At 43.3% G+C, this 25,344-nt stretch overlaps 2 protein-coding genes and 1 long non-coding RNA gene across 9 annotated transcripts in view; 1 reads left to right on the top strand and 2 right to left on the bottom strand.

The window, feature by feature from the left end:
- Positions 1 to 12,656, top strand: part of SPPL3 (signal peptide peptidase like 3) — a 70,756-nt gene extending 58,100 nt beyond the window's left edge. For all 7 annotated transcript variants that reach the window (XM_051633835.1, XM_051633834.1, XM_051633832.1 and 4 more), the window contains 7 exons: positions 928 to 1,006; positions 1,701 to 1,813; positions 6,966 to 7,072; positions 8,047 to 8,210; positions 9,366 to 9,565; positions 10,609 to 10,718; positions 11,443 to 12,656. In XM_051633835.1, the coding sequence (XP_051489795.1) occupies positions 928 to 1,006; positions 1,701 to 1,813; positions 6,966 to 7,072; positions 8,047 to 8,210; positions 9,366 to 9,565; positions 10,609 to 10,718; positions 11,443 to 11,514 (845 nt within the window). In that variant the 3' untranslated portion in view covers positions 11,515 to 12,656. The remainder of the gene's footprint in view (positions 1 to 927; positions 1,007 to 1,700; positions 1,814 to 6,965; positions 7,073 to 8,046; positions 8,211 to 9,365; positions 9,566 to 10,608; positions 10,719 to 11,442) is intronic.
- Positions 8,517 to 15,954, bottom strand: LOC127391286 (uncharacterized). The gene is made up of 3 exons (XR_007891026.1): positions 14,408 to 15,954; positions 10,736 to 10,907; positions 8,517 to 8,812 (listed from the first exon to the last, which is right to left on the bottom strand). It is a non-coding gene; the product is annotated as an uncharacterized LOC127391286 (long non-coding RNA).
- Positions 15,955 to 17,873: 1,919 nt separating this feature from the next.
- On the bottom strand, positions 17,874 to 25,321 carry ACADS (acyl-CoA dehydrogenase short chain). The gene is made up of 10 exons (XM_051633838.1): positions 25,225 to 25,321; positions 24,736 to 24,899; positions 22,999 to 23,148; positions 22,699 to 22,810; positions 22,185 to 22,336; positions 21,750 to 21,920; positions 20,369 to 20,506; positions 20,032 to 20,127; positions 19,692 to 19,748; positions 17,874 to 19,243 (listed from the first exon to the last, which is right to left on the bottom strand). Exons 1-10 carry the CDS (start codon positions 25,277 to 25,279, stop codon positions 19,091 to 19,093), a joined length of 1,248 nt encoding a protein of 415 aa, XP_051489798.1. The 5' UTR covers positions 25,280 to 25,321; the 3' UTR covers positions 17,874 to 19,090.
- Positions 25,322 to 25,344: the final 23 nt, after the last annotated feature.

Below are 25,344 nucleotides of genomic sequence, written 5' to 3'. Positions count from 1 at the left end.
GCAGGGTTCCTGCTGAGAAGAGCTGGAGGGGAGGAAGGGGAAGGAGAGATCCCAAGGGCAAAGAGGCTCAGTTTGGGATGAGGAAGGGTCAGTCCCACTATGTTGGAGGCAGAGTAGAGAGCAGGGCAGGCAGGCAGCGAGGCTGGCAGAGCTTGGGGCAGCAGGGGACAGGTTTTGCTGGGCAGCATTCTTGGCCAAGCACAGCTGAAAAGGTTCCTAATTCAACGTGTGCAGAGTTGCCACATGTAAAAAAGTAAAAAAAAACCTGGAAGGAAAAATTATAAATACCAGCAGTTACTAAATATTTTTACAAATGTGTGGGTGGGATAAGTATGCTTGTTAAAAAAGAAAATGTTTATGGAAATTGTCTATTTGGATATTTATGTAGTTTTATTGTCCTGTTTTCAAAAGCTTGAAACACTTGATACTTTAAAAAATTTAAGTTGGCAGCTAGTGAATATAACTTAAGTTGTACTGTGTTTCAGTAATGAATAAAGGGTTTTGAGTGAGATGGAGGAAAAAACTGAGCTAAAAAAATATCCTTTATTATGCTGACTTAGTCTGTGTCATATGTTGAAGATTGTTAAAAGAATCTTGGAACCAACCAGGCTGCAGTAAATTATTTTCAAAGACTTTTTCTTGTTGACCTGATGATGAATAGCTTTAAGACTTTTTTTTTTTTTTTTAAGGTTTAGGAATGGGGTGTTGCATTCCTCAGAGCTTTTGTTTTGATTGAAGTTTGAAAGGTACTAACAATAGAAGGTCTGCAGCAAACCTTGGAGCCTTTAGCTGCTCTTGCTTCAATAATACTACAGCTTATAATAATAGGACATTGTTGCAAGAGCTTTTTCAAATTGGAGAAGCTTGTTTGTGTACTGTAGAAAGTAGGTTTGAAGATACTAATATTACCTTTTCTTCTTTTTCTAGTCCTTGCCACAATAGCTTTTGCTTTCCTTCTGCTCCCGATGTGCCAGTACTTAACACGGCCTTGTTCACCTCAAAACAAGTAAGGGCTTGAGAAATCTTTTCCTTCTCTTCTTGTATGTTATTTTATTCCTTCTAATGAGAATTCTTAAACAGAGTCTTTGGTTACAAGCATTAACCTCAGGGTTTCAGGGCTGATGTTTGTGCATATTTTTTGTGCCAGCACCATGTTTCCATTTGAAACTAGGAAGCACAATTTCTGCAAGTCACGCAGGCGTGCCAGCCTGGGAACTGGGGTACCATGGCAAGGGACTAGATTTCCCAGCAGTGGTTTTTAAAGAAGTTTTGCTTATTGTGGCTGAAATTTCAGAGTTTGGGATTTGGTATCAGATTTTACTGTTTGTTAACACTGGACTATGGATTTTAATGGTGTCTCTTTCAGAGAGTGTAGTGACACTGGTAAAAATTAATGTTGCAAAAAGCACTATCTTAGGTGGCACTAGGAAACAGCATTCATGGTAATAGTTTCAAGATTGCTGCCAGGATTTGCAGGGTTGTTTCCATCTCCGTAGTTCAGGCTTTACACACATTACTGGAATGTAAGGAAAGCTTTTATTTTGTTGCTCTTTTGGTACCTATTTGTGGCAAAGGAACTTCCTTTCAGTTGTTCTTGGCATCTTTCATCAGCAGTTGAGCCTTGTTCCAACAGTGTCCGTTTTCTGTTCTTTAAATGGAAACATAAAGTCTTCTAGCTAATGTTTATGTGTTGTTCCTAGGATTTCCTTTGGCTGTTGTGGGCGTTTCACTGCTGCTGAGTTGCTCTCATTCTCTCTGTCTGTGATGCTTGTCCTTATCTGGGTCCTAACTGGCCACTGGCTCCTTATGGATGGTGAGTATGTGAATTAAGGGATTATACTGCTGGTTTGTGCCTGTTCTGACATGTCCAGTCACCTGGTGATGATTGGTGAAATTTGCTAATATTAATGGCTGGCTGAGTTGTAATACTATGTGGTAGACTCTTTGAAAACAACTGCTGTCAGGAACATGCCAGGGTAGTGGCTTGGATGCCTGTTTTTCTGGTTTGTGAAAGCTTCTAAGGAAGTGCCAGAACACTCATGATACTCTGCACCTCTGTGGCATAGGGTGAATCGCCAGTTTTTGTTAAAGATGTGTGGAGACAGTGGTTGTTTATGAATCAGAACTTGATCTTAACAACCTGGTTAATTTTTGCTGTGCATCTTCTTGGGTTTTGGTTCAGATGATCAAATAATTTGTTGTAAGACAATTCACAGTAGCTGGTAGTCTTTGATCTCTTTGATGCTTGCTAGTTAGGGTGGTGAGATGGGTGAAGCTGGCAGGCATCCAGCTGGCTTGAAGGTGTGATTTATTTATTTTTTTCATGTGGGTTGAGCTGAATTCACAGCTTACTCTTCCAAAAAGGAGCTTTCCTCCTCTCCTCCTGCCTTCCAGACCTCTTTTGCTAGCTCTGGCACTCAGTTCATCACATGGTAAACTGATTCAGCTCACTAGAATGGCAGCACACTTTTTTGCCAGGCTATTTTTCTGCTGCTGCAGTGAGATGAATCGGATTATTGTGCAGTCAGGTACGTGCAAAATTTGGCAAAAGGTAAGAGGCAGCATGGTGGGATCTGAGAGGATGGGGTGGATATCATAGTAAAGGGATGAAGAGGCAGCCAGGAACATGACCTCTGTTTCCCAGTAGTGTGGGGCAGCTAAATTGGCTTAGAACATCTCATGAAATGGCAACTTGAGGTTGTGATTGCTGGAGGGAAAATAGCTGGGACAATATTACCTGCCCCCAGATGGTTTGTTGCAACAGAAAGCATACGTCCCATCAGCTTTCCATCTCCTCCTAAATGAGAGACCAGCAGTTGAAAGCCCTTAGCACTAAAACCTCTCAGGGCACCTTGATTAATTATTTTGTATACAGGCATTATGTTTCATGGATTATTTTTATTGCTTTAGAAGTTCCTACTTTTCATACTTGTTGTATGTTAGGGAAAACCTTTTAAAGTACCCAGATACTACATTAAAAAACACAATGTTGTTTGCTTTATGTTAAGCAGAGTAGCTCACCATAAAATCAGGGGTGATTTTTGATCTGCAGTAGCTACGAAGCTAAGTAGAGTGTAAAGTGTGGATTTTGGGGCAAAATCTGAAAAGACTTGTCTACACTTATTGACAGAAGCATTTAGTTAAAAATAACTATTTTGGTGAGCACTTCAGTGTGAAATAGTGGGCTTTGAGGTAATGAATCTGCTGAGTACAGAACTGTGGTTTTGGGTTTTATTTCTCTTGGTGTTTGTTTATGATTTACTGAATTGTGTTGATACTGTCTAGCTTTGGAGTATTTTATGTAGTTTATATTAAGGGAGCTTGTGCTATATCAGTAGGCCTCCTGTTGTCTGTTCAAATCCAATTAAATCAACATTTGTCAGTGACATTGAACAGGGAACAGCATTTATTTGCCTTCATCAGGGAAAAAGACTGCAGTTTTAGTCCTTGGGCTGTACTGCTGCCAGTGGGATCACTTCATCTCTGCCTTTACCTTTTGCTTCTCTGTAACTGAATACTTGAGACCTCAATTAATCTTGTTTTGAGGGAAATGTGGGCAGTTAAGTACTGCTCGGTAATATATGCAAGTGGAGCACTTGCTTCTTTTAAGCCAGTGCCTGCCAGCTGCTGGATGTGCGGAGATCTAGCTCCTCCTCCTCGCTCCTGTGGGATGATCTTCTGTTTCACTGTTGGCAGAAAATGAAACAGATGTTGTGAAGGTGCTTCCCATCGCCTGGGCCGGCAGTTGGAGGGCAGATGTTGCTTCTCAACAGTACACCTCGATTTTGTGTGTATGGTTCGTTGTTGTGCAGTTGATTCTCTTAATGAGACACTATTTCTACTTTAGAGGTGAGAAAAAGGAGGGGAAGTACCTTATAGTAATTTCCAGTCCTTACAAAACCGAGGTATGGCAGTTCCTACCAGAACAGTCTTCATTGCTCAAACACTGCAATTATCCTGTGCACAGTAGTTAGTTGAACTGTTTCTAAAGCCAGAGACATTCTGCAGGATAGAAGGGCAGATACTGTCACCATGGGGTGGTTCTGGCATGTGCTGATGTACATTTCTAGGTCTTGAAATGCATATTTCTCAGAGTGGATTGTTTGATGACAGAATAATCAAGAATGGTCACTGCCCCCTGGTAAAGCCTGCTAAAAGGTTTCCTAATTAGTGGACATAGCTGGAGATGTACAGTGGGAATGCCACAGATGTATGCAGTCTCTGTAGCTGCAGACTGAACTGGATGGTCATGGATAACCCAGGAACTGCTGCAGACCTTAACTCCTGCGGCAATCAGCAGAGGCTACTTCATGACTTGTATTCATACACCCACTCTTGAAAATACACTTTTGAGAGTTTTATAGGAACATGGTTAGATGAGAACTTCAGTACCTGTTTCTTTCAAAGGTCAACCAGCAGCCTCTGGGGGAAGTTTAAGCCTTGCCAGCTTTGTGAATCGGACAGGGCACCACCAGCACCTTGGTGGGTTCATCTCTTCTGGGCACAGCAGTGCAGTAAAGCTGGAAAATGCACTGTGTCCTGAGAGACTAATCACATATGCAAGCATATTCTTAATCCTCAGAATATCCTTATTCCATAGTGAACATGCTTGCAGGAACTGCAGAGTTAATTTGTTCTGTTTGAAGGTTAACTCTTCCAGTTAGCTCCTTCTTATCCAGCTCTGTGGACCCTCTACCCAGTAGTTCCAATCCAGAGCTACTGTTTGTGTGGCTGTTTTGCCTTTTTTCCCCTTTTCCTCTTTTTTTGTTTTGTTTTGTTGTGTTTTTTGGTTTTGTTTGTTTGTTTGTTTTTAATGATTTGGGAGTATATTTCAGTGGAGATCTGCCTTATCTAGTGTGTGAACACCATCCATGAGCTTTGATATGGGTGACTTTATTTCTCATATGATTTCTGGACTTTTTCATTGGGTGAGGAAGCTGGCCTCCATTCAGAGAAGCCTATTGGTTTGACTGCCCTTTGGCCTGTATTACTCATACTTGCTCTCAGGCATTCTTGCTTCCCTTCTGTTTCTAAAATTGACCAGTATTTCTTAAAACTGCATAATTACTATCATGTGTATTTCACTGTCATCTGAAGGAATTCTTCCCATCTCCTTTTCCACCTGGTATTTGCTTAGTTTGATGAAAGTGTCTTGCCCATCTGCCTGTGTTCGTTTCAGCGACAGAGAAATGGAGGATGTGAAAAATAGACAAAACTTCATGCTGGTTAAACTATTTCCACTTCTACTTAATTATAACCTGGAAATCCTCTCCTATATATAGTCTTGCTTGAGCTATTATTAACACTGGCTTTGGAGAAAGCTCTTTGATATAAGACAGACTGTTCCCTTGTATTTGCTCTTCTGCCAGAGGAAGTCTGTAACTGAAGGTTATATTGAATTACTGAATGTATTTCTCACTGCTTTGCTGCGTCAAATTATTTAAACCTCAGTAATTTGCTTACATTTTATAGCTAGTTACAGTTATGCAGCATGATTTAAGGTACATTTTAATCTGAGTAATCCCATTACTTTGTTAAAACTGGCAGCTGTGACACTTAGTGTTGTGCCATACTTGTCAGTACTCAAAAGATGAGGTGGGTTTGACAGAGTTGCTGCTGGGACAGGACCCCCAGGCATGACAAGCTGCTGCCTTCTCCCTTGAACCTGCATGGAAATGCTTCCTTAGTGTTTTGATGGAAGAATTCCACATCTTTCTGCTGCAATGCAAGTGTTAAGGTGATTTTAGAGTTGCATATTTATAGTGTGAGAATGAAAAGTTATCTTGTAAGTTTTGGCCTGTTTTAAGTTGTAGTGCTGGTGAGCATATACATAATGAATCCATTTTCCCTGCAGTTTCAAGTCAGTCAAAATAGGGTTGTAACTTTATTCATTCTGTGTCATTAGAGAAATACATTTTGTTTGCAAATGTCTGCATACTGAAGTGAAATCTGGTCCCAACAGGGCTCCATTATTGCTTGTAAATATGCTGATGTCATACATGAAAGTTGATTTACTTTTAAACTGGTTTTTTTGCTTTGGTTTTTTTTTTACAGTATCTCTTTAGGTATTTGCTTAGAACCAGTTGAAATATATTTCACTGTCAGTTGAGTATCTGTAGTAGCTAAGACTAGGCTTAAAGAAGCAGGAAATCACACAACTGTGAAGACTGGGAATTTTTTGTTGTTTGTTTTTTTTTTTTAGTGTAACATTTTAGTTTTCTACTGTAACAAGATTCCCCTTGGAGCAGAACTAACATCTGAGCTGCAGCTTGTGCAGCTTATTGATCTGGCTGAAAACTTACCCATATTTTTTTCCTGTTGGTAGGTGGTCTTTCACATAGATTTTGTTATTGGGAAATCCCTGTACACCTAAATGATGGATACATCATAGAGTTTGAGCAGTCTTACACAATCTTGCTTAAGCAGAGAATTATTTTGAGTGGGTTTTTGTCACGCCGTGTTCTAACATGTCACGTACCCATGAGTGAAGAGTCCAGGATTTAATTATTTCATGCATTTACTACAAAACCTCCTAATAGTAGAAAAGGAGAGGTTTTGTGTCTGGGGTACAAAGACTTGAAAGTTATCTTGTTGCTTCTGCTTTCATCTGGGTAGTCAGTGTTTTATAGGGGAGACAGAGTCTCTAGGACACAACACATGGAAACATTTCTTTGTGGTGGGTAGCGGAAGTTGAATGGAAAGGGGAATTGTGCCTGAACAAGCATTTCTGCTTCAGTGGGGCATGGGTTGCAGTTGGCTACTAAATGTATTTTGGCTTTTCTTAACTCTGATAAGAAGAAATTCACTATCTGGAAATAGCAGACAGTCATCTAGTGCATGCAGTGCTGCACAGGTACAAACAGAGGCTTCTTTGGGATGTTTGAGGGGGGGTGTTGACTTGGGTATTTTTGTTTCTTTTTGTTTTGCTATTCTTAATGAACTAATTATGTGCTTGCATTTTGTAGCTCTGGCTATGGGCCTGTGTGTTGCAATGATAGCCTTTGTTCGGCTGCCGAGCCTGAAGGTTTCCTGCTTGCTACTCTCTGGGTTACTAATTTATGATGTCTTTTGGGTAAGTGTTTGGTTTGGTTTTGCTAAAACTGTTTTTATCCTTTGGATTTGTTAATTGGCCTTGGGCCATTTTTACATGAAATGTACTAGTATGAAGTTGATGAAATCTGGCAAAGCCAGAAGATCAGCTTCATTGCTCCATCCTGAGTCCTTAAAGTCTGCAGCAGGATACAGAATGATTTCCAGGCTAATCAGTTGACAAAAGTAGAAACGTGCTTGGATTATTTCAATTTTGGGATATTATTTAAGAAAATAAATTGGACCTCCAATTTTGAAAGCCTCACTGAAGATCAGAACAAGCATTTCCTTGTAAACACAAAGCTTTATCCACACTTGCACAGGCCGCACATGCCGACTTCTGATTGGCAGTGAAATCCACAAAATAGGAATGCAGACTGATTTACAGGCAGTAAGGCTGGCCTAAAACCTTACCACACTTTTACAAAAAAACAGACAGAATATATATTTTTTTCCCTTTTTATAACACTGAGCACAGATTTATAGTACTGCTTGCTGATACCTCTGCCAGCCAGTTTCCCAGAGCGATGAGCTGTAGTGTAGGAGCCTGTGTAAACCAAGTGTTGCATCATTCCACTGTGAGTGAGCATCGTACTTACCTCTTCTCTGCTTTCAAGCATTCTTATATTTTCAGTATCCTGTTACCTGCCTTTGTAGTCTTGGACCACCTACTTGTAGTCCAGACTAATCCTTTGCCAAAGGATCACTATCTATTATCAATATCTTGATATAAGAAAGTATATTCCAGTTATTATTGAAGATTAATAGTGTTAAAAAAACCCTATCTGAATTTTTGAAATACATTTTGCCTTAGCATCATATATACAACCATATGTATATGGAAAATGTGGACAATATATTTTCTCTTCTTGAATAAGCAAAGGAAAAACACATGTATAGCTTTGAGTTGCTATATAATTGCAGTCTTTAATTTCTGATCATTTCCTTGCTCCACAGGTCTTTTTTTCTGCCTACATTTTTAACAGCAATGTTATGGTGAAAGTGGCCACACAACCAGCTGATAACCCCCTTGATGTTTTATCCCGGAAACTTCACCTGGGACCAAATGTGGGTAGAGATGTTCCCCGTCTGTCGCTGCCTGGTAAACTTGTATTTCCAAGGTAAAATCAACTGTTCTTCTACTGTATTATGTAAGAAAAAATTTCCCTCCCAATACTTTTCAGTAGCACTGATTTTATTGAAAATTATCACCTTAGTTCCTTGTTGAGTCACTCCCTCTTCATGATACAAAGATACATAATGAATAGTCAGGATTGGGCACTTTGCATTTGCTGACTCATAGCATGCAGAAATTAGCCTAATTAGGTTAAAAGTGGCCTGTTAAGAACAGGATATGCTTTTCAACATATGTGTGAGTTCCACAGTTTAATGAGTTATATTGTAGGATTTATGACTTAATGCTTAAAAGCAGGAGACATGAGGTTTATTATAGATCAGAATAGTCTTGATTACTGCATAATTCCAAGTGACTGGGAAGGTAGTTAGAAAGTGATCCGAGCAAGGCTTACCAGGTAGGTGCTGTGTTGGAGGGAGAGGATTCCACATCTCTCTCCTGCAGGGATTCCTTGATGTCTCAGATTTTGAACCAGATGTGCATAGGCCTGGTGGGGCTCCACGGGGTCAGCAGTTATGCAGCAGGTTATGTTGGCATATTTACTTGATTCTTGTTTCTTTATTCATTCTGTTTCATTCTGTTGGGATGCTGAAATTACAGAGATTAGGAGTTACTTGTCGGCAATGATAAAAACAAAATCGCTCACTTAATCAACTTTATGATAACTTGATTTGGCTTTGTTTTCCTGAAAAATAGCTTGGATTTAAGATAATGGACAATTTTAGTTCTTAACCTACTTAACAGTTGGCTCTTTTTGGGAATCTGGCAAGACTATAGTTTGTATGTGTTTTGTCTGAATAAGGCAAAAGATCTGAGGAGTCTATAAATTTATAAACTTACTGCCTTGTAGTAGTGATCTATGTACATGGGAATGAAGGTGCAGTGTCTGTCTATGTTAATCAAACAGTTTGATAAAACAGTCAGGTGGTACCTCCCATCAAAGCTTAGAAAAGATTGGAGATTGAAATACTGAGTTGATGGAAAGAAAAAATCTTCAGTAGCCAGCATTTAGCTTCCACTACATAAAAGTTGACCAGTAGAAAAAAGGGATGTGCAAAATGAAGCTGAAAACCAAACTAGAGGAGTCTAGAGCTTGTCACATTGTGTCTTGGGTGTGAATCTAATTTCAGTTCCTTTCTAGTTCCACAGGCAGCCACTTCTCTATGCTAGGAATTGGAGATATTGTGATGCCAGGTCTTCTGCTGTGCTTTGTCCTGCGTTATGATAATTACAAAAAGCAAGCCAACAGTGATTCCTGTGGTGCCCCAGGACCAGGGAACATCTCTGGACGGATGCAGAAGGTCTCTTACTTTCACTGCACACTTATTGGATATTTTGTAGGTGAGTAATTAGTTTAATATGGATAGCTGCTTAGTGAGCAGGAGTGGGATTATTGTAGTAGGTTTAAGAGATGATGAAAGCAAGTGTAAAGAGGCTTTGAGAGAATGCTTGATTATGTTATTTTTTAATCCTCCTCTCTTTGGGTTTCATTGGCACGGCCTAGGGAGAAAAAACCCTCCTACAGTCTTCTTTCTAGGATTCTTTGTTTGCTTGTGTTTTATTTAAAGAATGAAAAATATTATCGGTGTATTTTTGTTAGCAACTTTATGCTTTGCTTTACTAGCATAGGTGGTGTCATAGCTCATACCTGGGTTAAGGGAAAAATACAGGAGTTTCTAAATGGATAATGCTGTGCACAAGTACATCTAGGTACTTCATCTAGATAATTCCTGCATTTTTGTATTCTACTGTTAATGCGTAGGATCCTGTGACATTTTAGTACATACAGAAAAACATAAGTAGTAACAATTGGAATGCTCCTCCCTAACATGAAATAGGTTTTTCCCTAAGGTTAGGACATGGGTGTGCATAACCTAATCTCCTACAGTCATTCTGAGGATGAAAAGGGAAGATAATTTCCTACCAGAAGCCTTTCTGCTCCCCTGCTGTCCTCTTTCTCCCTACATTCCCTTTGGGCAAGTATCCAGGAAAAGCACTTCTGGTGTGTACAGTCCTTCCTCTTGGGCGGCTGCTTCTCATGCAAGCGCCTCAGACTGACAGTCTCAAGAGGTACCAGGACTGGAGCAGCACTTCAGTGTGGTGCATTCCACTTCCTCCCCTTAACCTTTTGTTGTGTTTGAGTTCTTCTTAGCTTGGTCTTCGGGATTCAAAAGTGGAGCAAGTGGCTCAACACAGCCTAATACTAAAAGAGAGCAATTTTTCACTCTTTGGCTTGTTTCAAATGTTTCCAGGGAAAGCAAAGCACAGATAAGTGACTTTTCCACTGCTTATCTCTTAAAATGGTAGGAAAGGAGACACATGTGGATTGAATTATTAGAATATCCATACGCAACCTAAAGATAGTAACTTTTTTTCTTTTACAGGTCTATTAACAGCAACAGTAGCTTCTCGTATTCACCGGGCAGCCCAGCCTGCCCTACTCTATTTGGTACCATTTACTTTATTGCCACTCCTCACCATGGCCTATTTAAAGGTAAGCAGGGATTATACCTTCCCAGCAGGAAGCTCTGGGCTCAGCTGGAGACGGGTGCAGTGTTCTTGCACTGGGCAGCAGTTCTCTGGGATGATGTGTGTCCTTAACTGCCCTGGCCCAGCATTAAGGTACTGCTGCTGTAGGGGTGAATCTTCATTATGGAGGGCTGAGTAGCCAGGAGAGGAGTTCCTAAAATAGAAGATAATTCATGTACATAAAGTACCAGTAATTATAAACTAACCAGATTCTGAAGTATTAAATGGCGTTTTCATTAAATGAGTGAATTTGTTCCCATTCTTTCATGAAAGAATGCATGTACAAATGCATTATTTGAACAGAGGTTGGAGGGGCAGATTCTTGCAAATCTCTTTCCAGCCACTTGTTCTGAACGGAAATCTTAGAATGTAACATTTCCTGCTACAGGGCTGTTGCTGAAGCATTCATCTAGCATTCTGCAGAGCAGAGTGTAAGGAAGGACAAGATTTTCCACCTGCATAAATATTTCCTTCCCATTTTAGGTACAGCTGCTACAAAAATAGGACATTCTGGCCTGAAAGGGAAAGGGGTTTGTTTTTTTTTTAACTGCCTCTATTGTAATTTGCAAAACAGTTGAATAGATTTGCTTTAAGACACACTTGGAATTATATATGCATTTTAAAATCTGAATTGCAAATGGTCTTTCAAGTTTCTGAGGACATGGTTCTTCTTCTGTTTTCCTGCCTAGGGTGACCTACGTCGCATGTGGTCTGAGCCTTTCCACTCTAAGTCCAGCAGCTCCCGTTTCCTGGAAGTATGATGGAACAGATAGAAAGTGACCTGAACTTCTGCCTTGGTCCTTTTCACTTTAACTTGTGGCTTTGTCGTCTCCTAAAGCTGGACTGGCTGGTACTTGGGAAGGTACCAGTTATGGGACTTCTATGAAAGGACTTAGTATTAAAAGGAGGAAAAGGAAAAAAGCTAAGATCTTGGAGCTCTGTGTGACTCCGTGTCTCCCTGCAGATGTGGAATTGGGGACCCTTTGTGCAACTGCAGTCACTTTCCTCTTTTCCTCACTCGGATGGATTAGTACCAGACTATTACCTTTGTGAGAGAGGAAGAGACAGACTTGAAACTGAAAACGGCTTGAAGTCGTTCAAAAACTTATGAACACTAAAAGAATAAACGGTTAAGCAAACTGAAGCTTCTTCAGAGAACCCCTTGTGGACATTGGGACCAGTTTCCTGCTGGACTTCAGTTTTGAAAAGAACTGAGACAGAAGGTCTTCTGTCACAATATTGGGTTTTTTTGATTTATTAAATATTTCCTGTGGTGTGAGGTTACTTATTAAATCCACAGACATTGAGTGACTTCTTGCAGTATACATATAAAAATTTGTTGTAACAAGTTACATTTCCACCCAGATGTCATGTTGCAGTGAAAAAGGGCACGATTTTTATACATATATATATACACATATATAGATATATATATGAATAAATAAAAAAGGAAAACCTGCTAAGATCATGCTGTGTAGCAGACAGGGGCTTGCTGTAATTTTTAGCATGTAGAGCAGTTTACTATGGCTTTCTTGTATATGGATCTACAATGAGCTGCTGTTTCCCCCCCCCTCCTACAACTGAACCTGCAGTTTAAAAAACAAGTCTAGTATTTGTACTGATTACACTCATGGACTTCAGGGTTTGATTTTGATCAATGTAGCAAACTAGGGAAGAAAAAAGTTCAAACCCAACCCTGTTTGTTTGAGGGGGGGGAGGGGGGTGTATTTTCTTATTTTTGTTGTTTTTTTCCTTTTTAAAATTTTCTTTTTTTACAAACAGCTCCCTTGCAGGTTTTTAGTAGTTTCTTCTTGACCCAGTGCATGTATTATAGCAGCAATTGTCTTTGTGCTTTCTGATCATAGTAATGTATCACTTGTAAATACATTTTTTCTATTTTCTATTTTTTTGTATTTTTGGCATTTTGTTCCATTAGTGTGCTGTATTTTTTCCATGCCCCTGCCCCTTGGAGAAAAAAAAAAAAAAAAGGAAAAAAGAAAAAGAAAACTGTCCTTGACTGTCGTGACTGGTTGGAGTTTGTGTTGACTGTTTTGTACCTGTAGCATGTTAAAATGTGAATTTTTCACTTTTTTTTTTTTTTAAACAAGAAGTTCCAGTTCTGTTATTTTATTGACTGAAAGGCTCCCCTGAGGTAACTAGAACCTTAGTCCTTTAAAATACTCTGCTAGATTGGGTTTGGGGAACTGTCCTGAAAGCTCATAGCTCTTGTTAGTTGGTTAGATGTTGGTAAGAGGTAGTTGAGTGGAAGGAAAACAGGAATGTTTAAGAATGAACCTGACTGAACAGTAACATTCCTCTGAGGTACAATTTCATGACAACAGGTAAGGATCCTTCAGAGAAACATCTTTTCTGCTCTGCCAGATGTTACAAGAGCGTATTTTAGTGCAGTAGAAAATTTGATCCAGCCATGTGTGTAGTGTCATTAATTAACATCTCCCTCTGTTCTCAGGCAGGTCTGTCCCTGCTCCCAGGCAGAGGGGCTGATGAGGCTGACACCTCTGAGCTGGCTGTAACAGATCCAAGACAGGAAAAACACCTGAAGAAGCTGCAAGGAACAGCACAGCCCTTGGGGGTGGGAGGCTCTAAGATTTTTCAAGTGTGCATGGATGGGTGTGGCAAGGGGGATATTGTGACTATTTTTTATTTCCCCCCTAGTTAACTATCTTTCACTTAGTTGAAGGCATTTCCTCCAACATGTGCCTGCAATGCTCATCAGCAGGAAACTGTCACTTTTTAACAAAAAATCTGTTTTTCTATACATAGCAGGTGCTAGGTCCCAGACTTGCAGTCAGCTTGGTACAATAGGAGGGCATCAGTTTTCAGCTACATACCTCAAACTTGAGGTGAATAAAATATTGAGGAGGGTATTCAGAGAAAGAAAAAAGACAGTTTTCTGTGGTGTGGGGTTTGTTTGTTTTGTTTTTTTCCCCAAAAAGGTTCCAAGGAGTGGAATAATATATTTAGATCCAGTTTGCTCCCACTTCCATCTAATAGTAATGCCCAGCTCAGGTGCTTTTGGCTTCCTGGCAGTTCCCTCCTGCCTTTGGGAATAAAATAAAATTACTTTCTGTTTGGCAGTGGCATTGTTCAGTCCCTGCTGGGAAGGTGTGCCTGTGAATGATCTTCTAAGCTTAAAAAGGATTCTGAAAAAAGTTCTAGAAGTGCTAATTGACAAATGCTTAGTGAGAACTAATTTAGCCTTCCAGAAAAAAATCCTAGCCTTTCTTTCTAAGCTGTATTGCCCTTCTGCACACTGTGTGACCTTCTGACTTAAAATGAGGTAGGAAACTGAGCTGTAACTGCAACATTTTTTTTCTGAACCCACAGGTAGTGCCTGCTGCAGAGCTGAGTGCCCCGCTTCCCCAGTGGAATCTTGCATCTGCCAGGTGAGCAACAGTTACCTGAAAGTTGTTTGCTGCCCCTTCAGTGTGGAACAGCAGCTGCCACTTGCAGGAAAAGGATTCCAGTGCTTGCAGAGGTTAACTGAAGTGTAACTGTTCTAATTACAATGCTATTACCATTTGCAGAAGGAGAAGCATTCTCCCACTTTAAGTTAAAGCTGTAAAGCTTTATCCCACAGCTCTCCCATCTAGAACAACCTCAGCATTCAGGGGATTAGAAACAAATTCCTACCTTGCTACTCAACTGCTGGGCCCTCTGTGCAGATGCACCTTTTGTCCTTGTTTCTTCAGTCTGGCCAACTACATGTCCTCTCAGCTTGAGGATGAACCTGTACAAGCTGCTTTGGGTCCTTTGGATTTCCAGAGGCCATCAAGGGCCCAGGGTCTCCTGTGCCTGTTTGGTCTGGTCTGGTTGTTCATACCTTCTTAATGTTTTGTTAACTCCTTAATAAACCAGTTGGCACAAAGACCTGCAGTGAGACCGCCAAAACCCTTTCTTCTGAAAAGTAGTCAGAAAAAAATATTTTTAGTAATTGTTTGGCTAACATAAGCCTTCTTACAGGAAGGTAAAAATATACTGGCAAAAATATGATGTACTAGAGCATGTTTCCAGCAAAGTTACCAGGACAGGGACCAGAATTGTAATGTACAAACCTGTTAACAACTCAGGAGTTGGTTTTTGGCTGTGTCTTTGGGAGTAGTCAGCTCAGAAATTGTACTGTTTGTATTTTGTAATTTCCCTAAGGTCACACTTGTGTCTTGCAAATATGAGTTCAGAAATGACCAGGGGTTGTCTGGCCAGCCAATATGGGTTAAGTGTAACAGAAATGCAAGCTGGTCATTCTGTGTCTGCCTTGGAAGCTGTCCAACCTGTGCCCAGCCTTGCTGCAAGGCCATCCCCTGATGCCTGAAGGCTCAAGAGCACACCAGGGTGGCCAGCACTGCCCCTGCCCACTGTGTGACGTTCATAAGCCTTTTGCTGAGATCAGTGTTTCTTGTCTTGAGTAGGGAAGTATGGGATGTTCTGTGAGGGAAGGGGAAGAAGGTATTGAGGCAATTAGGAAACATCTGAAGTGGCTTCCCATGCTCAGTACTGACCTCCATGGAAGGGGAAGTGGAAGGAGGGCTCCCAAGTATTTTTCTTTTTATACAAGTAGCAAGTGGGTGGAATTTGAAATTAATTTTTAGCTAAACAGTACTAAATTACATTATTCATTCAAGTTAAAACACTGCCACCTTTTTTTGCCTCTATTTCATGTCTTCTTCCTGTTGTTCCTATAGGCACTTTGCATTTTTACTTCAGGATGTCTTTCAAATTTTGCATTTTTCATGCTTTCCAAGATCCCCAACATAACCTGAATGTGTGGCTGTTGACAGGTCTGTGTGCCAGGCTCTCAACTCAGGTGAAACAATTTTAAATAATTTGTCCTATTTTTCTTAACTAACAGAAAAGATGGGTAGAGGAGAATACTCTGGTGTGAAAACACTACTACAACAATTTCAGCTGATTCCTGCAAAACATTTTATACACTGCTTGAACTTGGGAGGCTGAGCTAGTACATCTGTTTTTTTCAAAATGGTGTGAAATTGGTTGTGAGCCCTGTCCTGCTGTGCTCCAAGAAAGGCAGATGCTTCAGAAAGTGATCCAGACTCCAGGCAGCTCCTAATTCTTGGTGGGGGACAGGCCAAAAAGGATGTGGGCTCACGTCTTTGTTCCCAGGAAGGTTAAGTATATCTCACCTGTGTGCATTGAACTGTGACAGCCTAGAACAGCTCTTCTCTTCCAGTCTACAGATGGAGAAGTAACTTATCCTTACTCTGTTTCCTAAGAAAGGATTCTAGTTAGAATTTCCCCTGCCTCATTCCCAATAGTCTGCCTCATAACCAGTTTTACCGTACACTTGGAGCATTGAGGGCAAAAAAGATGTCCTTGAAAAATGTGGCTGTGGCTTATCTCCTTCCCTGCTTCTTGATGTATGATCTGATTTCCCTGCTCAGTGGTACGACTTTGCAATGGTTGAATTTGTAAACTGATAAAAACTTTTGGGTTCACCTGTAAATAGACCCTTTCTCAAAGGACAGCCTGACCCTACCCATGCCTAGCCAGGTTAGTACAGTCTGGGGGTGGCTTGTGGTTAAGAGCTCCCTGTTTAATGCTGCAAAACTTGTTTGTGTTCTGCGCTTTCAGCAGTTCTCTTCTGCAGCAGCCCTGAGGAGCAGAAGTACATGCTTTACAGCCAAAATTCTCTCAGCCAGCAGCAGTGAGGAGTTAGTATCTTGCTGCAAAAAGCCACTCTGTGCTCTAAGAGCTTTCGGGCAGGCTTAGTGCACAGCTGTGCTGTTTACCCCAAAGCAGTGCTGTGTGACAGGTTACTGCTTCTCTGGTTACTCCTCCTCTGGACCTGTGACAGCAAGAAAGTTATTGGAAAGCTTTTGTTTGAAAGACTTTGCACCGCTAAAGCATGTTTTTAGGTAACAGCAAAATGAAACTCCATTAGAGTATCTTCAGATGTTCCTAGGCTCAGGAATCTGGCTGGCATGCTGAACCCATGGTTTCCTTACCAGCTCCACCCTTTCTGTAATTTGATGATGTGCAGTGTGATTTGCTACAGACTATGGCAGAGGTGCAGCATTCAGCAAGTTAGCAGCAAGTATGCAGTTGCAAGCCAGGTAAGCTTGTACCGATGGCAGAACTAGCAAGAAACTTCTTAAGGAGGCACATAGTGCATGATCCAGGCATTCCCAAAAGCAGGCTTGGGTCACAGGTGCAGCAGCAGGGCTCCCCCAAGAGCAGGTAGTTACTTGATGATGCACCCCCTCCCCATATTCTCTGAAGGTCCACAGGGGACTTGGTACATCTAGTTTGTAGGTTCTTCAGGTGTGTTCTCTGGCAGCTGATGCCTTCATGACTATTCTGTCCCTTAGGTCAGCCATGGTGCATGTATCTGGAGAGGAGAAGCTGCAGTCATTCAGAGTTGGTAAATTAAGGAGCTGTGATGTTGCAGAGGCACAGTCTGAAAGCACTGAAGATCCAGTAAAGCAGAGCTAAGAGCAGCAGCTAAAGGAAGAGGGGAAATACTGCAGCTACATGACTGACTGCTCTGGGTCACTGGGGAGTCAGCTGGACCTCAGCATACAAGCTCAGTGAAGATGAGCACTGAACAGGAACTCTGCATTCCTGAAGTCCTCACTTCCTTGCAGCTAGTGGCCCTACAGCTCTTGTTCTAGCTGAGTGGTTGCAAGAATTAGCTGTAAAATAGTATCACTTCCTCCTACACAATCATAGAAACCAGCCTTCAACAATCATCACAGCAGTGCTATGGCTGAAATCAAGCTAGAACGTGTCTCTCACCCCTACAGAGGTCCTCCATAATTTACATTCACGGCCTTTAGAATGGATTTCCAGTAGAAATACTCCTGTTGAATTCACTGCCTGGCTGTTTCTGTTAATCATTAAGCTTGTAAGAGGAGCAAGGAGAAATTTCAAGTCTGGAAGGCTTTGCCCTGATACGCAGTTGCCCTCCAGTGCCCTGCAAAGGGATTATTTCTGTTGCTGGGATGAACACCCACTGTGCCTCAAAGCGCTGTCTGACTGGTGAGTGCAGGTCCTGCTGGTTTATGCTGCTATACTGTGACTGGAAAAAATATTCTAAATTAATTGACATTTGCATAGGAAAAAAAAAAAAAAGGACTGGTGGTCCTTTTAAAATCAGGTTTTATTTGTCTTCTCTGTTTTCTTATGTGTAGTAGAATCCTCTTGGTTTTTCTTTCCACAGAAATTGAAATAAATGGCACCACAGTAAAAATAATCTTTAGTGTACTCATCATTTGGACGAGAGGGCAGGCCACACAGGCTGTAGCCTTAATTCTCTCCATCTTTTCCTGAGCTTGGAGCTTTTCTTTTGGCTGTTGAATCTTCTACAAGTTAATTTACTGCCGAAGGTAACTGACTGAGGCTATGTGCTACTGCTAAATCTTCTGGTAAGGTTTTTTGATGTCATCTGTTCATTGCCTAGTTGCTGCCCAAAACATGTAGATTAAAGGCTGTTACTGCCATTTCATGCACTCTTTCCTGTTGGGTAGTTGTTGATATAGTAAAAGCAGCTTTGGGAGCAGAGGTTTTGTGGTGGTGGGTTGTTTTTTTTTAATCAAGTCTCAGGCATTGTAGATTTTCTGTCCTTTGCTTTTACACCTACATTTTTTTAAGTGCATGAGCAGGCAGGCTGCTGGGCTCTACTGGCCAAGACTGAGAGGGTTTTCCTGACCTTTGTACATCTACATAGACAGCCTGTACAACATTCCCTTTGTGCATAATTAGTACCTGCATTCTCCCGCCTGGCTCCTCTCCTGCTGGAAGTGGGGAAATGTGCACTGCTGCAAGGACTACCTCAGCACAGCCTGTGTCCAACTGGGAGCATCTCACACCTGAAATTCATTGACATCTGATCAGCAGAGGCAGTGTAACCTCCAGCCTGGAACAGAGCACAGGGGTCAAGTGTCTCAGCACCTCTAATTCTGGCACTGGTCATCAAGTACCATGTAGTGACAAATCCTTGCAAAACAAGCAGTAGCTAGGAAGTGCGCAAGGATAGCTGCTGACTTCACCAAACAGCAAAGTCATTTTTGCTGCTGCCAAACCAAAACAACACTCTGGTTTAGGAAAAGACCTACACTCCCCTACAAGGACAGGGTGCCTCCTCCTACCTGCACTTACAGCCATCACTTACTAACCTAGATACGGCCTTCCAAGCACTGTACTTTGTCCAAAGAAGAATCAGCACATTTTTAACAAGAGGGTTACTCATTGGTGAGGAAATCTTCCATCATTAGCCTTGTTTGAGAGGGCCAAGATTCCATCGCTGGTGTTCTCTGTTTCAAGGCACTCTAGGGCAGTGTCTGGCACTACTCGGCCTCCTCAGCCACGGTAGGCCTTCAGCAATTGACCTGCTATCACCAGTCTTTGGATCTCACTGGTGCCCTCATAGATCTCAGTGATGCGAGCGTCGCGGTAATGGCGTTCTGCTGGCATCTCTGTCACGTAGCCCATCCCGCCCAGGATCTGGATGGCCTGAAACAAAGGCAGCAGGTTAGAAAGGGAGCAGGGTCAAGGAGTTTGTTTTCCACAGCCACCTTAAAAGGAGCTAAGCCCACTGCAAGCATAATTCGGGTAGGGGAAACACCACCTGCGGACAGAAAACTGCAGTCCATTTGCAGGGAAATAAACAGGATTTGAGCTGGGTCAGAGCAATACTGATGTCCCAGACAAGGAAGACTTTAATACAGCTGCCAGAGGCCAGCATAAACTCCTGCCCACCTCCCCCTACCACCACCCACACACCCCCACCCCAGTCCAGGAAGATGGCTGTGCTAACCAGTCTCTGCCATAGAGGGTTTGTTTGTTTTAAAAAATATAATTCTAATAAATTCCATCACACCTTCCCCAAGCATTTCTTGTATGCCAACACAAACTCCCTTTCAGCATGCTGTATATCAGAAACATCAACTGAAATAGTTACCTGATGAGCAATGGCTGTTGCAGCTTCTGATGCAGCCAGCTTAGCCATCGCTGCTTCCTTTAGGGAAGAAAAACATCACTGAGGGTGCAGCTATCACATAAAGGAACACCTCACCTGCATGAAGAGCTAGAACACTCACAGACCAGCTGTGTGGAGAGACAAGCCTAATCAGGGGTGCCAGCTGAGAGCAGCTACCCCTCTCCCCTGTGGCTAAAACCAAGACTGGGCTCAGCAGGCTGCCTGAACATAGACGAGCACAGCTGTGCTGTACTAGCAGTTTTCCTGCCTTGGGCCTGTGCCCTGTGGTATCACTGCTAAACAAATGCAAGGTTGGAAATACCTTTGTGAAGGGCTTCCCATTGTCTTTCAGCATAGCAGCTCTCCAGGTCAGCAAGCGCGCACCCTCCAATGCCACAGCCATATCTGCTAGCTTGAACTGCAACGACAAACACAGCTTCTGTTCCAGGTGGCTGCCTCTCTCCCACCCCTGAGGCCAGTATTGCTAGAAACAAGCACCTCCATCCCAACAATCAATTTTAACCATGTTTGAAAACAAAAATTATCACCCAATTTATACCAGACAGTGCAAAGGATGCTGCATGCCTGAAGCCATGCCCAACAGCTCAACACCTTTCCGCCAGCTATGTCCAGAGCTGCCTCGTCTGCCTAGCTCATACCTGCACTGCCTGTAGCTTTGTGATGGGTGACCCAAAGGCCATTCTCTTCTCAGCATAATCCACAGCACAGTCCAGAGCTGCCTGTGCTATGCCAAGAGCCTGTGAGGCGATACCAATCCTTCCTGCATCCAGAGTTTGCTGCAAAAGACACAAAATAGGTGTGTTAAGTCAAGTCACACTTGATGAAAAGCAGTTCAGCTGCAGGTCTGCACCTGCTGGGAAGCTGCTGTACCCTTAGTGTCCTCTTGTAAAAACCTCCTTGATTCAGAATATTCCCAGTTTCGCAGGAATAGAAAGCTATAAAATTTACTAGGCACTGCAGAGAGGCATGGGGTACAAGAAGGAAAGCAGAAAGAGGTACTGCTTCTGGCAGGGTTGGAAAAGAGGGGATGCAAAATAAGGGAAACAGCACAGTGAGGAGCACCTGCTCTGGAAGGGGCTGAAAAGAACCTTTCAGCTACACCCCTGGCTCACAGCACAGCTGATTTTACTTTAACTGGAAAAAACATGGAAATCCGGTCAGTTTTCCTCTTTGCCCTCCTAATTAGCACAGGCACTGAAGCAAGCATTTTCAAAATTACTAGTGTATTGAGTCAATAACCTGACTTACCTCAAACACCTGCCCATTAGGCTTTTAACTGCCTCCCTGTTTCACTATGCACAGGAAGAATTTACAGAGAGTGAGAAAAACCTTCATCTTCTCAGTCCTGGGCTGAGTGTCTTAAAAAAGTGGCTGGTGACAGGTGGGTTCTCCTACTTGTGGTATCCACAGAGCTCAGCCATTTTCATAAAGCTAGGCCAACAAAAGGTGTTTTGCCACCCCCCACCCCAAGAGAGCAATGAGCACTTCCAAGGGGGAAGCACAGCACTGCAGGGAACCTGCTGTTCCACAGCTGCCTGGCTCCTCCTCAGAAGTCACACATGTGTCCTAACTCAGATTTCTCCTTTAGACATTACCCAGAGGTTGTCCTAGGCCTCCAGGACAGCTTTCCTCTAACAAAGTATTTAGGGAAAAATGCCATATTTTCGCTCTATCTGGGGTTACAAAATGGAGAAAAAAGAGAGCTGGAAAATGAGAAAAAATCACAATACATGATCCCTGTCGACACCACCTCAGCAGCATCAGCATTCCATCACCTGAGAACCACCATTAAGTCTACAATAAAAGTGCTGTCAAGGATCTATGGTAAATTAACCATCTAACTTTATGAATGATTTCTCCCACACTGGCAAGAACGGTCAACTGCTTAATGTCACACAGCACAGTTTGTGCTAGCAGTTCTAACCAAAGTGATCCTAAGTCTGAAAATGGCTGCAAAAATGGCAGGCTTGGGAACTAGTGCTTTACACAACCACCGCTGCACCTTGATCCAGCTCTTACCATGGCAATCTTGAAGCCCATTCCTGGCTGCCCCAGTAGGTTTGCCTTGGGTATCCGACAGTCCTCAAATATCAGGTTGGCAGTGGAAGAGGCTCGGATTCCCAGCTTGTCTTCTTTCTTCCCTAGTGACAGCCCAGGAGTTGGCATGGGAACCAGGAACGCACTAATGCCCTGCAACAAGACCCAAACTCTTAGGAATGGTGCCAACTTTCCACTTAACTGTCAACAGGCTTCCAAACATTCTTCATAGAAGCCACATGTGTAGGTACCAGAAGGGAGGGGAGAGCTGCAGCATTACAAAGCCAGCACACATCAGCTTCTCTGCTCATTGCCTACACAGCTCTAAATAAGAGTCCCCAGAGCCTTTTCAGAGTGTCCCCTGCACAGCTCCTTTACTCCTGGCCCTTTTTTCCTGACTGACCCAGATGAACGCACCTTGTGCTTCAGGGATTTATCCGTAGTAGCAAACACCACACTGGCCGAAGCGTCCCAAGCGTTGGTGATCCAGGCCTTGGTGCCATTCAGAACCCACTGGTCACCCTCCAGGCGTGCCACCGTGGATGCCGCCCCTGCGTCACTGCCATTTCCTGAGCAAGGCACCAGAAAACAAAACTCCCATCAGTGGCAGCCTGCCATCAGCTCACAGCACCTCTTGCAACTGCAGTAGTGCCAGCAATGTCCCTCCCAGAGGGCCCAAAACAGGAAGGGGAAAGGCTCATGTGTCTACCATGTGGCCATCTCCAGAGCTCTGCTCACAGAGGGGATGAATATTTTCAACATGGTCCATGGAGATGGCAGTTGATACCATAGACATTGTGACTTCATTTACACAGAATTGCCATAAACCACCCTTATGAAAACTGTTGGGAGTTTGAGTGCCCTGAAGTCCATTCTAAACCTAAGGAAAGAAGCTACCCTAGGTTCTCTGCAACTGGAATAGTCACATCACCTGGTTCACTAAGGGCAAAACAGCCAATTTTCTCTCCACTGGTGAAGGGCGCAATCCACTTGTGCTTCTGTTCCTCAGAGCCAAACTTGAGTATTGGCCCTAGATACAGAGACTACAAGAATGGAGAGTTGAGTTAATGCCTCTTGAAAGTACAACCAATCTAGTAACATCCAAGTGCTCTACAACACACCAGAACTCCCCACAGGAACAGATCCCATTTCTCCCATACGCCCCTCTCCAATGACCTTGTGCCAGCCTTGGGTCCACACCCATCCCTCACACACAACCTGAGACACTTACATTATTGACGCTGACAATGACACCCGTGGATGCGCAGCCCCTGCTGATCTCCTCCACGGCAATGGAATAAGCCAGGTAGTCAAGGCCTGCTCCTTTGTACTCCTCAGGCACATCCACAGCCAGCAGCCCTAAGCCACCCATCTTCTTCACCTGCACAGAGGGAACAGAGCAGTAAGATCCTCTGCCACCACCAGTGTCCCAGCAAATACACACAGACACATGGAGACAAAGGTAGGTCATAGCAGGGCTACACACTGGAAAAGATGCACACTACTCCTGGTGAAATGGGAATCTGACTATACAAACTGGTTAAGTGTCCCTAGGTCCCAATGATGTGAACAAGAGCTGGACGCAGTCACTGCTGCCCAAGACAAAGCTCTAGCTTATCTAAAGAACTCTCTTCAGTACCAGGAAGGAGGGAGCCTTTTGATGGTGAAATAGGGAGATGCTGATAAAAAACATTAGAGCTTTACCTTTGAGTCTGCTGAGCTTCAGCCTAGGACTGCACAAGGAAAGAATTTTACAGCATGAATGACCCACAAAACAGTTTGCAAGAAGGTGATTTTTCATTCCCATTGAAGCTAGGTCTTGCTTCCCACAGAATTTAACTGTTGGTTACATTCCATATTCCACCCCACGTTCCTCAACTGGACCCCTGGCTTCTTAACTGTAAGCTCTTCAGAGCACTGACTGTTGCATTCTGTTTTTCTTGTTAACATTTGGCAACGTACAAGGGAAAAAACAAACTTTCCTCTGCACTTGTATTTAAGATGTCAAGCTTTTGGCTTGCAGAAATAAGGGTATTACTAGCCTCTGCTTGCTTTAAGCAGAACCAAAAGGAATTTTCAAACAAATATTTTCCCTCCTGTATGGGCACCCAAAACACCAGTCTTGCACATCAAATCCAGAGGATGAACAAAAGGCACCAAAAAGTTCTATGTGTGTTGCTTACTAAATGCTTCACATTTTTAGCTTCACACACACAAACCTCCATCTGAAAATACTCAAAATCAAATGTTACATTCTCAGGACAGTGAAGTAAAAAGGACAGTGTTTTCTTCCTTAGCATATGACTTTCCTGGCTATCTTCCTTACTCCTTAATAGAAAGAGGGGCATATGACAAAACCCGCATGGCTCTGACTGTGCTTACTTGGAGCCTTTTGGCTAATATAACAGTATTCATCTTTCTAGAGCTTAGTATTTCATTGCAATGAAACAAGTCAGTCTACTCAACACAGCAGAGACTATACTGCTGTGTCTGGTCTGCTTTCCACAAGTCACAGGTTTGACTGGAATCTCAGTTTCTTCACAGCCCTAGAGAATAACCAACAGGCACCTCCTGTCTCCTGATCACTTCACCATCTGAAACACACTCCGGTCATTTACACTTCCTCACTAAAAACCATTTTTATGGTTATGTGCAGTCTATAAAACTGTTTCATTGATTTTATAAGTCAGTTGTATTAAAAGCCCACAGGAAAGTCAGCAAGAGACCTGAAAATTCAATAGTTCTAGAGCCAGATACAGAGATACACAAGTAATGGTAACGAGCACAAAATGTCCTGTGGCCATTACAACCTCCACACTCAAAGAACTCTCCCACCAGTTGGTCTAAACTTCCATTTTCTGCTAAGCCAGAGCTTAATGGACATTTTGTTTCAGGCCCAGGTGGTGCTGCCCCTGCAGCAGAGGGAAATCAGGCTCCAAACGAGCCAATATGGCTCTCTCGTACACACCTGCTCGGCTGGGAAGCGGTGTTCTTTATCCAGCTGAGCTGCGAGAGGCATTAGCTCCTTTTCTGCGAAGTCCCTGCACGTTTGACGAAGCATCTGGTGTGTTTCTGGCAGCTCCACTGACTGGTACACCGTGTGCAGTCTGCGGAGGCACCCAAAGGCCAGTGCTGAAAGGAAGGAGAGGAATTAAGGGTCACGGTTTCCCTTCGCGCCTGAGAGAGGGGACACCCGCAATGGGGCTGGGGGCCTTCCCGGAGGGATGTTCTTCCCCCGGCACCGGGCTCGCGGGACCGCAGCTGGTGCACAAGCGGGCCGGGGGCTCAGCTTCAGGGCGGCACCGCGCCTGAGGAGACCCACCTCAGGCCCTGAAGGACACAGGGCCGCGGCCCCCCCGGCGCAGGCCGCAGTCCCTTCCCACCCCCATGGCGTGCCCCGCGGCCCTCCCCACCCCGAGGAGCCGCAGCGGAGCGAGCCCGAGCCCGGCGCCCTCACCCCTGGCGGCTCCAGCGCCCCGGGCCAGCAGAGCCGCCGCTCTTCCCGCCGCCATTCCCGCCGCCGTCGCCTGAGGGGAGCGAAGAAACAGCGCACGCGCCAGCCCCGCGGCCAGCGCCC

This window comes from Apus apus, chromosome 16, assembly GCF_020740795.1.
Source record: "Apus apus isolate bApuApu2 chromosome 16, bApuApu2.pri.cur, whole genome shotgun sequence".
NCBI lineage: Eukaryota > Metazoa > Chordata > Aves > Apodiformes > Apodidae > Apus > Apus apus.
This window is presented reverse-complemented; position numbering and strand designations above follow the sequence as displayed.